A 14,246-nucleotide genomic window follows, 5' to 3' on the forward strand; every position below is an offset into this window, starting at 1 on the left:
ACGAGGATTCAATCCCGTTTTCTAAGTATACCAAGTAGTAGAGCCAACATTCATTAAGCACAACCATTGACCTGCATCGTCCCATTGGCCCAGAGAAACACAAACTAAACCGTAGAAGACACTTGACCTGCACACGTACATATGTATACTTACTGGTATTAACGCTCTCGGCCACCGTGCACTTGCCGTCGAACATGATCTCGAACTTTTCGCAGCATTTGTTAATCCGCACCGCATTGGGGTTGGCATTGCGTTGGTTGGAACTGCTGGAGGATTGAACGGAACCAACCACCAGAGTGGAACGCCCCAGGATTGTCAACAGCATCGGCAGCAAAACTACAAACGATAGAGGCCATCCTTGCCCACCGGAAGCAACCGATCGAAGCATGATTGTTTCTGTCTTTTCTTTTTTTTTAAGTCTTTTCCCTTACGTTTTACTTTGCTGTACGGAAGGATTTTTCTACTATCAGTTAGGTTTCGAGAAAAATTTAAATTCCCGGTTTAAATCTATACAAAATGAAATCTCCGTTTTTTCGTATCCTAGTTGGTTCTACTACTGCTTTCTGCGCCTGTGTTTTATTCGTTTGAGCTTTCGTGGTTTCATTTGGATGTTGGCTGCTGACTGGCTGGGTGGCTGAGGCACAGCTAATTACATTTGGAGAAGTTTCTGATGGGACTAGCATTCAGCAGACTCTGCTGGCGATTGTATCAACAACTTCGGTGCACTGCTGCTGCTGGTGGCATCACTCTGGAAGATACGAAAACCAAGAAAGAGGAAAATATATGCGTTACTATTTATACCGAGTGGGAAAACATTCAATTAGACTGATTCGGTCGGAAACAAGATGGCACACAGTCTTCAAAAATCATGATTGCTTGTCGTAAAAAGTTCTGCGTCCGTTTAAAATCTAATTTTCATTATCTGTGCGTAGGTATCTGGGATGCTGTTGCTGGAAAATATTTTTTTTTCTGTGCGCTTGTGTGTACGGCTAGACGTCCGGCAATGGCATACCGAACCTTGAATGATACACTATCTTGATTCATACTGAACACCTCGGTCAGATAACGGAGCTGTTGGCCGGGATTGTGCGAAAGATTTGTGTTTGCAACGTCGTATCCCGCTGTCAGAAGCGGGTTCCACTTGATCACAGCAAAGCTGCAATTGCAGGTTAATTTGGAAAGACAAGTTTGTGGCTGATTAGGGTGGGTTGATTTTATTTTTTATGTTGTGCTTTCTCCGGTCCGACCATAGATTTAGCGTATTCTGTACCGAAATGAACTCGTCAAAACATTTTTGACGGTCGCCATGTAAGAAGGACCAAGAAATTTCCCAAAATTAATCAAGTCCGGCAACATAAAATACGCCAACGTATTTCAATCCAACCATGGGACCATCCAACCAGCATTTAAAAATACAGACAATAAAAAAAACAATCGATGTGATGCAAATATATTCAAGCGAATCCCGATAATAGGTCTGAACAGAGAGGAAACGAAGATAATGTACAGAAAACTTCGATCCTCTAACATTTATATTCCGCTGTATCGCAAAATTCCTAAACAAAATAATGATCCATTTGGTTTGAAAGTCCACTATTTCCTTCACACTTTTCACAAGAAAATATTCTATTATTAACAAAAAAAATTAATTATTCTTTAGTCGTGAATTTATTGAAGTATTCTGACAATCGCCATTCGAGCCACTCTTATCTTGAACATGCCTATTAGACTAAATCGATTTAGAGTCATTTTTTAATTTCTCAAACTGATCCATGATTTTTTGCAGAATTTAAAAGTGACGTTTACATGAGTCAATTTGAACTTTTATGTTTGTTTGGGAAAATTTAATATTTTGTATCTTATTAGGTAAAAAGGTTGTTAGTTGTTTAAGGGGGGAGTAGGATCTAACACTTTCATAAAATCGATTTTTTTATTTTTTTATTTTCTTATTGTAAAATATTTCAAGAATGTTGTGTCAAATTTTCAAGTCAATCGAAGCAAAACTGCAGAAATTATAGGCCTTTATCTCCTCTTATTTAATACTGCAAGAAAGCAAGAGCAGAAACTTCAAACGCGTTTTTCTCGAAAGCACATTTTCAAAGTCGGTGGACATCGTCATTTGAAAACTACTTCACCGATTCTTTTCAAATTTAGAACATATTTTCTACATATAAAATACCAAACCCCAACGATTTTCTTTTTTTACTTTGGGGAGATTTTACAGATAAAAAATGGCGGATTTTTTTCGTGAAAAATCGTAGTTTTTACTTCAAACAGCCACAAAATTTCATAAAAAATTTTTTAAGTTAAATAAAATCGTTGGGGTCCAGAAAAACATCTATTAAAAATATTTTGCTCTGATTTTTTGACTTCAGATGATTCTGTGCTGAGATACAGTGTCCACCGCAAATCCTGTTTTCTAAAAAGCATCCTCGAAAGTGCTCCGTCCCGGCTCATTTATCAATATTTTTCTACGAAAAAATTACTAAATGTTCTTTTAACAATGCTTTGTATAATGCAAAAAATTTGAATACATTTGTTTGAACGATAGCTCTGAAAAAAAAATCGTGAAAATGGTGTTTTTTTTCCCGTTAGACCCTACTCCCCCTTTAATAGGAGTATATCTTTTGGCATTGAAAAACAATCAATTCATCTGACATCACTGCTTGTGCCTACCGTAGTATTGCTTCAAAAGTAGTCATGCTTTACCTCGTCAAGCAACAGCAGTGATGTCAAATGAATCGATTGTTTTTCAATTTCAAAAGACATACCCCTACTTAACAGCTTATAACTTTTTTGCCTTATAGGATACGAAGTTACAGTTTTCGACAAAGTTGTTCAGCGAAAAATTTCCATTAAAGAATTTATAAATTGGCACAAACCTCATTATCAGACTCGGTTCCACAGGAGAAACAAAAAGGAAGTTTATTTTTAAAAACAAAATATTCAATTTTCCCATACAATCATAAAAGTTCAAATTTACTCATGCAAACGTTACTTAAAAATTTTGCAAAAATCATGGATCAGTTTTGAACCAAAACGAAGCTTTTAAGACCCCAGGGTTTTAGAAATTCAAAAAATGATCCCAAATCGACTCAGACTAATGCTTATTGCTCAGGCTTTCACAAGCGAGCTTTCCCGGGTAAGGCTTGACTTTTTTTCATGCCGCTGACCGTTCAAATGTGACAATATGGAGGATCCGTTATTGGGGTAACAGCTGGATAGTGCTTAACATCCCAACTTGGAAACTTGCCGGGCGGCGACGACGACGACGACGATTACAGTGCCAAGATTCTCCCAATTCGTATTTATGTTGGTGAAAGTTTCCTTTCAAGTCGGGGCAATGGTTGTTTTATGTGATGGCTCCGTAATGAGCGAAATTGTTGTATATTTTAATAAAAAACAATATTTTTTCTTTTCATTTCAGGTAAGACACTGATTGAATCTGTTCGCACTAACTTTAATGTAAGTAGTTTAAATTTTTTGTTAATTTGTCTTCAAGTCTTAGAAATAAAAATATCCAATATGTACTGCTGAATCTGAATATGGAATTTTTTCGTGGATTTGAGATTTAAAATGAATTGTTTTTGTAGAGAAACCGCGCAGCAAATTAAAAAAAAAAGTCTGGATGATTCCTATGGCGACCGTCAAAAATCAGTGCAATAAGTTTCGACGTGATCGCATCTGGATTTTTTGAGAATGTTAGCTGCCCGATTTGTTTCTTACCGAGCACACCGAAGACCAGAAATTTTCTTTTTTAGACTCTTTTCATGAGTAACTTTTTTATTTAGTTTACTCATTCTTCATCTTATTTCCGCCAAATGGTCCCAAAATTATAAAGATAAAACACGAAAAGTGATGTACTTTTTTTTTCGCACAAATTGAACTCGGGTTTCACTAAGGATTAACAATACAAATTACATCTCGCCAAAGTCACACCTCAACGGACGGTTGCTTTACCACGGCTCCCTCAAATAAGGCTAATCTAAAGCCGCCATAGTAACACGCAAGCTAGAAGGAAAATTGAATTAGGTATAGGTACTGGAACCGAGACCGGAGCTCGCGGATGAAAATGGATGAAAAACAGACGCCCTGAATAAACACATTTTTTTCTGTCCCAGCCAACTGTTGACATTGGTCAGCTCTGCACCGACGAAGGGGCATAAAAAATTTGAGAGAACCAAATCCCATTTTGCTTGATTAATTCCTGGACATGAGCCGGTACGCGTTTTCCAATTCGTTGGTTTAAAAAAGAGCAACTGATAGTGAATGACACTAGGATTTTCGGCACATTCTCTAGCAGCGATGCAACGGTTTGTGATTTCGTTTTAGAATTGGCTTCAAATCCATGTTTGATGTTATGTAGAATGAAATAAAAAAATTAAAAGAATGTTCTCACGCCTGCTCTTTATAATAAGCACTTTAAATAATGATCAATTGAGAGGCATTTTGAAATTGTATGTACCCCAGACTGAGTCGATTTGGGGTCATTTTTGAATTTTTCAAACTCTGGGGTCTAAAAAGCTTCGTTTCGGTTCAAAACTCATCCAAGATTTTTTGCTGAATTTTTAAGTAACGTTTACATGAGTAAATTTGAACCACTGTTTGAACTTTTAGGTTTGTATGGGAAAAGTTGTTCAGTGGAAAATTTCCTTCTGAGAATTCATAAATTGACACAAAACCCATAAACAGGCTCGGTTCCACAGTAGAAACAAAAAAGATGTATATTTTTCAGTACAAAATATTAAATCTTTCTATACAAACTTTAAAGTTTAAATTTACTCATTAAAACGTTATTCAAAAATTTTGCAAAAAAATCATGGATGAGTTTTGGACCAAAACGAAACTTTTCAGACGCCAGGGTTTGAGAAAGTAAAAAATGATCCCAAATCGACTCAATCTGAATGTTCACCCAAAAGCCAGCCGTTACTCCAATCATGAGTTCTCAATGTTTCAACGTCATTGGCACAAGATGTGAATGCCAACAACGATGATTTGAGACCGCCGGCATAACCTCCCAGCGCACCCACGAAGGAAACAAAATACAAACGGATTCATGTCATGTGTAGGGATGAGATGAAGGATATGCAAAAAGTAAATTAAATTTAAGTAAAAATAAAATAAAATGATGGTTGTATTCGGCAACACTGAAGGTAAATAAAATAAAATAAATTTCTATTGCAACGTTTGCTATTTTGGCAACACTAGACAAACAAACAAAACAAAGTCAGTCATTGATCTATTCTCGTGAGCGACAGACGAGTAGAAGTGAATCTTTGAATTGAGATGCGTAAAATCACGGCAATGGCGTGGTTGGTAGAGTAAGCACAAATAGCGCAGATATTTAAGGCTGCTGCTACTGATGGTTTTGATTTGGCCTTCCGGTGGTATAAGAATTGGCGTTAGAAGCGCAGATATTTAAGGCTGCTGCTTGTTTTGATTAGCCTTCCGGTGGAATAAGACGGAACTGGCGTAAGAAACGCAGGTATTTAAGGCTGCTGCTACTGATTGTTTTCATTTGGCCTTCCGGTAGATTAAGACGGAATTGGCGTTAGAAGCGCAGATTTTTAAGGCTGCTGCTGCTGATTGTTTTGATTTGGCCTTGCGGTGGAATAAGACGGATTGGCATTAAAAGCGCAGATTTTTAAGGCTGATGCTGCTGATTGTTTTGATTTGGCCTTCTGTTGGAAAAAGACGGATTGGCATTGAAAGGGCAGATTTTTAAGGCTGCTGCTGCTGATTGTTTTCATTTGACCTTCCGGTAGAATAAGACGGAATTGGCGTCAGAAGCGCAGATATTTAAGGGTGCTGCTGCTGATTGTTTTCATTTGGCCTTCCGGTGGAATAAGACGGAATCGACGTTAGAAGCGCAGATATTTAAGGCTGCTGATGCTGATTGTTTTGATTAAGTCTTTCGATTGAATAAGACAGAGTTGGCGTCAGAAGCGCAGACATTTAAGGCTGCTGCTGCTGATTGTTTTGATTTGGCCTTCCGGTGGAATAAGACGGATTGGCATTAAAATAGCAGATTTTTAAGGTTGCTGTTGCTGATTGTTTTGATTTGGCAACACTAGGCAAAACAAACAAGACAAAGTCATTCATTGATACAATTTTGTACTTTAAAAAGTACAATTAACAAAAGTCTGTAAATTAAAGATTCTATTCAGAATAGAATCTTAAATTTAATTTTTCAATAATTATCTTTAACAAAAAACAAAAGTTGACGCGTAAAAAGTTTTAATAGAGAATAAAGGTGAGAAGGAATATAGGGAAGAGATGAAGGAAATGCAGAAAATAAATCAAATTTAATTAAAAATTAAATAAAATGATGATTGTATTCGGCAACACTGAAAGTAAATTAAATAAAATAGATTTCTATGTGTGAAGTGAATCTCTGAATTGAAATTCGTAAAATTACGACACCTCCCTCTCCCATCACAAGAGAAAGAAGAATGGAATCACCGGCATGGGATGAACTGCTTGTTTAAAAAAATTTGTTTGTTTCAAACCACCTGCACACAACCTCCGGCCAAGCTGCTCGGTTGTGCGTTTGTATGTAGGCAGTCAGTAGGAAAGCAAAAAACAGTTTCTCTTTTCCAATTCTCTTCCCTATCATAAAACAACATATGCAAACCAATGACCAAAAGCCAGACACTGTGCGTTTTTTTTTGGTAATGGGCCGTGACACAAAGTCTAAGACAATTAACCCTCGTTCTCCATCTGGCTCAGGTGGTACACTGGTTAAGCTATCGGATTGCAAGATGAAGGTTGTGAGTTTGATTCTTACCTACAGACACTTTTTTTTATTTTCTTATTTCTGGGATGAATTTTCCAATAGAATGAAAATCTCATAAAATGATTTTTATTTGTTTCGCTTGAATGTTTGTGATGTCTTCGGCATCATTTTGCCCGAGAGTTCGAGTCTTTATGACAGTGACTGGAAAGCAATCATCTCATCTTCGGGGCAATACACATTTCAGCGCATTTTCGGCTTATAGTTGGCTCCGATCGGCATTGAAATTTGCGATCTCTTCTTTGGGTGTACATTAGACTGGCCCAAATTTGTATGGGATGATTTTTACAACAATTTTTTCAACGCGGCACCCCCAAGATTGGTGCATTTAAGTGAAAAAATTACTTTCTGAAAATTTCAGGTCATTTGGCAGAAGCACGAGCTGGCGCAAAAGACTTGAAATTTGTATGGAGATTTTCGGCAAAATGTATGAAAAATCGACATACTTTCTCTCTTTGTGTTCTAAAATAAGCTAAAAGAAAGCTCATAAATTCAGGAATTGTAGTTCAAACAATGACAAACAAGTTTGTAGAAGATTGTGACGCGATACGAGTTGGCTGTGTTGAGTTATTTGCAATTGAATGTGTCATTTTTTTCGCATTTCATCGACATATCGTGAATGGTGGATTATTAATATTAACTTGATCGCATTGTCCCACAATGAGAATAACAGATAGAAAGTTTGTGTCCTCGGCAAAGTTGTAGCTTATTTTACAACAAATTTCTGAAATAAGGTTTGAAAAACTATGAACTGCTACATTGTTTTGTGATTAGAAAAATGAGTTTTTAATAAGTGCGATTATTAGCCCATACACCGTTCACGATATATCAAACAAATGCGAAAAAATCACACATTCAATTGCGGATAACTCATCACAGTCAACTCGTAACGTGTCACGATCTTCTACAAACTTCTTTGTCATTGTTTGAACTACAATTCCTGAAATTCTGAGATTTCTAGCATACTGGAAACATATATTAGAACACAAAGAGAGAAAGTATGTCGATTTTTCATAAATTTTGCCGAAAATCTCCATACAAATTTCAAGTCCTTTGCGCCAGCTCGTGCTTCTTCCAAATGACCTGAAACTTTCAGAAAGTTATTTTTTCACCTAAATGCACCAACCTAGGGGGTGCCGCGTGGAATATAAGGATTTTTTTTTGTTATGGGCCAGTCTAGTGTACATATTTCGGTTGAACATATTCCAAACAGTATACTAAAAAAATACTAGAAACTTGTTTAGTTTGAGAAGCAAATTTTGCTTCTTTCTACACAAATTTCTAAATCTAAATTCTTAAAAAAAATTGCAAACTCTTTTGAGTGTTCTCGTTTCCCTCCTGTCTAAATTATTTTGATTAGTGACAAAAGGTAACAGACTCATCAGTGGACACTGCGGTGGAACTGAAAGTTAACCCGAAAGGTATTCCCAGACCGATAAAGGTTTTTGTCGGGTCTATCTATGTATAAACTTTCCTGGTTCTTTCAAAAACGTCAACCGACAAACGTTGGCTCAAAGCCCAAACCCCCTTAAAGAGAAGCCACCATCAGCCTGAAAGAAAATTGCTGGAGAAAAAAAACGAAACCGATACTGCCCTTCGAGTGAAAGGATCAATGTTTGTTTGAATTCTTTTAATTCGTTTTCTTCTGGCCATCGGGACAAGAGCACTTGGACTGTTTAAGTTTCCCAGTGAATGTGTTTTTATTTCAATTTAATTGGAGCTGCTTTTGCCGGCGTTTAAGTTTGTTTAGTTGGCAGTAGAATGTGTTGTGGAAGACAAAAAGACAATTTTTATTTTCTAACAACGTTTCGCAGTTCCTAGGAAATCAAATTGTCATTATTTTTAACGATTATTGAAATGCCTAAGGATAGTTTATATTTCAGGAATTTTTCAGAAATATCGGAACATTTATTTTCAACTTTCCAGTATCCCAAGCGTTCGAATCGAAAACTGAGAAATTCTCAGCAACTAGAAAGTATCGTTTCCAATCATCACCTAATCCCTGAAGTCAACAGTCTTGTTCCAAACATCCTAATCAATCAGCACCAACCGACTGCCGTGTTGTTACTTCTCAATCAGACTGCGTGATCGCATGTTAATTAGAATGTGCCAGTGCACGAAAATCAACCCGTTTTATTTGACGCCTTTCGCGTTCGACCGATTACTGTTTATGTTTAGCGACTCACTTCTGCCAAGCATAATGCACGCGCCGCGCCGGCTTCTTCGGTCAATTTGAGATGGAGTGGAAATATTGTTTTGACATTTGACCTTTTTCTTTTTTTGTTTGGTTGGCGTCGAATAGGGGTGTCTGGAATTTTTGGTTGTTTTTAATGGTATTAATTCAAATATATTCAGATTTTGACATGGTTGCATGTCATAGACATGCAAAGTCGGTTGTAAACAAAATATCAAGCTTATTTTCTCTGGGCAGACATAATTTTAAAATTCATGGTTTAGTCATCTGAAACAACTGTCGAAATCGCGTTGGGATATTCAGAGATAGTAAATTCCAAACACAGCGATATTAGCTTTCAATTACGTAAAGACCTCATTGTTATTTTAGTAAGAACCATATCAGCCTCAATAAACTTTGTGTAGCAAACTCAGTCGGGCTACCCGTTTTAACGGCCGCAGATCTTGAAAATTTTTGCCATTGTCAAATTTTCAAACTGTGCTACAAAATCAAGATTTTTACCACTTTTTTTCAACACGAGTGAACTTGTTTTAAGATCACCTAAAAGTTGTTGCTCCAATTTATTTTTTCACATTCATTTTTTCAGAGGGGAAATAAGAAGAGGGAGGGGGGCTCTCTAACAATTTCTTATATAACTCGAGAAGTAGTCAAGCAAATGGAAACAGATTTGGCATGTGAGGGTATTTGGATACGAGAAATATTTCAATGCTTATTTAAGACCTCTCCCTTCTTTCAGTGGGAATATAGCTGGAGGCTTCCATACCCTTTATTGCATAACTTGAAAACTATCGAACAAAAGGAACACAATTTGGAAGGGTTTTTTGTTACGAGGAATGTTTCTATAAATATTTGGTACTCCTCTCTCCTTCCAACTGAGAGATTCAAAGTGGGGAGGGGACTCCTTTACAATTTTTGAGATAACAGAAAATCTAATCAAGCACATGGAACCATTTTTGGCGTTGGAAGATATTTGAATATGAGAATCGTTCCTATGGTATTTTGTGACCCTTCGTTCTTCCAGTTGGATAATTTTAAGAGAAGGTGCTCAAAAGGGTGCTCACATGGAACTGAATTTGTCCTGGGAGAGTGAGGGTGAGTTCGAGGAATGTTTCTATGTAAGGCTATGATCATTTAGAATCCGGACAGTTAAAAACGTGTGTATTTTAAAAACTATTCATTTGATCGAAAAACTTTCTATAGAAAAAATGAAGATGTTAATATGATATTTAATGTAAAAATATTAAAAAAATAATTTATCGTTCATTACAAGAAATACTTTTACTTTATTAAAAAATCTTTGCACGCTTTTTTCAGTCATGTATTGACCTATTATTTTTACCACAGAAGCATAACCTTTGCAAAGGAGGCATCTCGAATAATTTGATCTTTTAAATTTGGTTTTAACAGAAATTTCTTTGTTCATCAGAACACATCTGTCACATTGCGTAAAAATTGGTTGCACAGATTGCGATTAGAGTTTCCCGGTCGGGAATTCCCGGGAATTTGAAATATTCAGGAATTCCTGATTCCCGGGAATCATAGTTTTATTCCCGGGAATTTCCGACATATATAAAATTATTTCTCTGGAATAGCCTGAAAGCCTCCGGAACCATTCTTATTATGCTTTTTGAAAATTTTTGTCATACAAAATTCATTAAGAATATGCCGGTTCCGGTTGGCAGTAGACATTTTGCATCCGTTTGATGCCATTTTTTATTCGAATAGATAAGTTTAAAAAGATTATATGTATTTCCTCACCGTTTTCATTGAACGAAACCCCACAACACTTCGAAAAATTAATGAAAAAACTCGCAGCAGGTAGGCAGATTGTGTTTTCTCGAAAGTTACCTTTATGCACTTGTTTCCCTCTGGCTTTGAAAGCCAGATGAATTTGAAAACTTAAAAATAAAGAAATTATTTTTTTTTTCATATGAAGGTCAAATATGTTAAGTGTTTGGAAAAACGAAAAAGGTTGGATTAATCAAACATATAAAAAGATAATTTTTTTTTATTAATCTCAAATTGCATGAATAAATTTTTCATATGACTTATTCAGGCTATTTTATAGTTCGTTTGACTGTTTTTAATTTAACATTGTTGGAAACAGTTTGATTTATTTGATTTAAAATACGTTTAAAAATACATTATGTAGAGTTCATTTTGAACAAATTATGGGCTTGTATGCATAAAAGGTTCGATAAGCTATATTTCAATCAAAGTGCATATATTTTACATGTTTTTGAATATTTCCCGGGATTTCGGGAATTCCCGGGAAACAGGACACCAGATTTCCCGATTCCTGGGAACGGAAAAATGGACGGGAAATGGGCACTCTAATTGCGATCTATGAAACTGCTCACTATTAGTTATTTACTTGATGTCTACTAGTCAGGCAACACTGATTGTCTGTCGGAAACGGATTTACTGCATAGTTAAGGGGTCTATTTTCAATTTATCTTCATAACCTTAGTCTTTTTACCCATATTTGAGATCAAGGGTCCCACTCCGATGCCTGGGTTGAACTTCGTGAAAATCCTAGAGTGGCTCCTTATACTTCTTAACTATTTGGGTCAAAAAAAAAATCAGAAAAAATCAACAGTTCATGAGTTTTCAAGTCGACAAGGAAGAATTTCCGAGGCGATTGTGCAAAATTATTTTTACCATGTCTTTTTGCATCGTAAATATCTCAAACACATGTTATCTTAAAAATCTGAAAAAATAGGCAAGATAGTCCTTTTCATAATCAACACAACGCCACGTAACGTAGCTATTACCGAAATTAAGTGTCCGGATACTAAATGATCATAGCTTTATATATGTTATTACTGCCTCCCCTTAGTGGAACCAAGAACTTACCTAAAAAATGGAACCAAATATGACATGAGAAATGATTTGGGTACGTGAAATGGTTCTATGATTATTTGAAACATCACCTTTCTTCCAGAAAGTATAAAGGAAGAAGGTAGCCCAAGTAACACAGATTATGCCAACTAGCATTAGGAAGTTTTATTATGGTTTAATTATGGCATTTTTTTGTGCAGCTCGTTTTATGGCGGTTTTATTATGGTCATGCAGAATGCTTATAATTTTTTTCGACCATATGTTTTCAGATGGTTTTGAAAACGCTAATAAAACTTTTATTAAACATGCTGTTTTGGTTATTTTGAAAGAGTTATGAATGCTCTTTTTAAACTATAATAAAACACAAACCTAGAAGTTTTCTCCAAGCTTTCTTTTGCATGTTCTATAATAGCACTCAGTGCATGATTATTAAACCGCCATAAAACTTAGTGACAGTTCTCGATCAAGATGTCAAAACAGGACACGCTCAGATTAGATAGCACATATTTGAATTGGAACTCCCATGTTTACACATTTTTGGTAAGTTATGCGTGTTGGTTTTGAGTTAAAATTTAAAAAAATACATCTTTGAAAACTTGAAATCACCGAAAGTGGTATGAATATCTTTACAATATGAGTATTAAGTGAATGGGCCCAAATAGTAGGGAAAAAATTGTTGCTTGACGCCATAATTAATTCAAGATGGCGGCTTCCGTTTTTTTTTTCAAAGCTGTAAATTACTGAAAATATCGTGAAACCTTCACAATATGGTTATTAGGTGAAAGTGATTAACGAGTAGAAGTCAATTTTCGTTGCCCGTCGCCATCTTAAATTCAAGATGGCGGCTACCACTCAACTTGAAAATACTGTAAATGACTGAAAATCGCATAAAACCCATATTATAGAGGTATAAGTTGAAAGAGATCAACCGGTAGAAGTTGAATTTCGCTATCTGACGCCATCTTGAAATCCAAGATGGCGGCTTCCGCTTAACTTTAAAATGTTGTAAATGACTTAAAATGACATGAAACCCAAATTGGTATTGGGTGAAAGGGCTTAACGAGTAGAAGTCGAATATTGCTATCTTACGCCATCTTGAAATCCTCGTTGATCGCTTTGAAGTAATACCCATATTGTGGGGGTTTTATGCGATTATCAGTCATTTATAGTATTTTAAAGTTGAGCGTCAGCCGCCATCTTGGCTTTCATGATGGCGTCGGACAACGATTTTCGACTTTTATTGTCTAGCCCTTTCACCCAATACCCAGTATTGTGGTTGTATCATGAGATTTTCAGTTATTTACAGCTTTGAAAAGAATAGCAAAAGCCACCATCTTGGATTGATGATGGCATCAGATAGCGAAATTCGACTTCTTCTAGCTGAGTCGTTTCACTCAATACCCATAATGTGGTGATTTCATGCGGTTTTCAGTGATTTAAATCATTTTTAAGTGCAGGGGAAGTCGCCATATTGGATTTCAAGATGGCGTTTGGTAGTAAATTTCGACTTCTACTCGTTTGGTCCGTTTATCCAATACCCATATTGTGGTAGTTTCATGCGATTTTTATTGATTAACAGCATTTTAAAGTTCAGTGGAAGCTACCATCTTGGATTCCAAGATGGCGTCGGAAAGAAAAAAAATCAACATCTTCTAGTTTAGCCTTTTCATTCAATACCCGTATAGTGGTGGTTTAATGCGACTTTTTGTCAGCATTAAAGCATTAAAAGTTGAGCGGATGCCGCTATCTTGGATTTCAAGATGGCATCAGACAACGAAATTTGACTTCAACTCATGATTTATTCCACGGGTCATTTACAAGCAATCTCTTTTCATTCAAAAAGTCTGTCCTCATTTACTGTACTAATGATTAACAACTCAGAAATGAGGAACTCATCCTTAGCGTGTTATTGGTTGGCTTGCGAGAGAAACGTCAAATCGTAGCACTTTTTGGGGTCATCATTAAACCATAATAAAACTATGAATTGACTCACGCCATGTTGGTTGCAAAGTCGAAGGGCACGAAATGACGCCATGTTGATGGATTCACAATGCAAGCATTGGAAAATATTTTTTCAGGCCTTTTTTCCATCAATTCCATCATGATTGACTATCAGATTTGACGAGGCGCATTTATTTTAAGATACTATTTCATACACATTTTACCTAAAATCTTGACTGGCAGTAGAAAAGACGCTCATTATATGATTAAAACATTGGTTTTTAAGCTATTAATTTTACCAGAACATATCTGAATAATGCAATCATCATTCATCAACCATTATGGTTGCTGAAAAAAAAAAAAACTCCGAGAACTCACAGATTCGAAAAAAAACAAAAATGTCTAACATGTTTAATAATAGCTTTTTAAAAGCTTTGGTGACCAACATTGATGACCAACAATTATATGTCTTGATGA

The 14,246-nt window shown here is 36.0% G+C and overlaps 2 protein-coding genes across 4 annotated transcripts in view; one reads left to right on the forward strand and one right to left on the reverse strand.

The window, feature by feature from the left end:
* Positions 1-14,246, forward strand: part of LOC129740695 (RNA helicase aquarius) — a 220,522-nt gene that overhangs the window by 39,959 nt on the left and 166,317 nt on the right. The window lies entirely within an intron of this gene.
* The window catches only part of LOC129740696 (probable G-protein coupled receptor Mth-like 5), a 57,209-nt gene that overhangs the window by 23,588 nt on the left and 19,375 nt on the right, over positions 1-14,246 (reverse strand). For all 3 annotated transcript variants that reach the window (XM_055732459.1, XM_055732460.1, XM_055732461.1), the window contains exon 2: positions 154-748. In XM_055732459.1, the coding sequence (XP_055588434.1) occupies positions 154-388 (235 nt within the window). In that variant the 5' untranslated portion in view covers positions 389-748. The remainder of the gene's footprint in view (positions 1-153; positions 749-14,246) is intronic.

This window comes from Uranotaenia lowii, chromosome 1, assembly GCF_029784155.1.
Source record: "Uranotaenia lowii strain MFRU-FL chromosome 1, ASM2978415v1, whole genome shotgun sequence".
Classification (NCBI taxonomy): Eukaryota; Metazoa; Arthropoda; class Insecta; order Diptera; family Culicidae; genus Uranotaenia; species Uranotaenia lowii.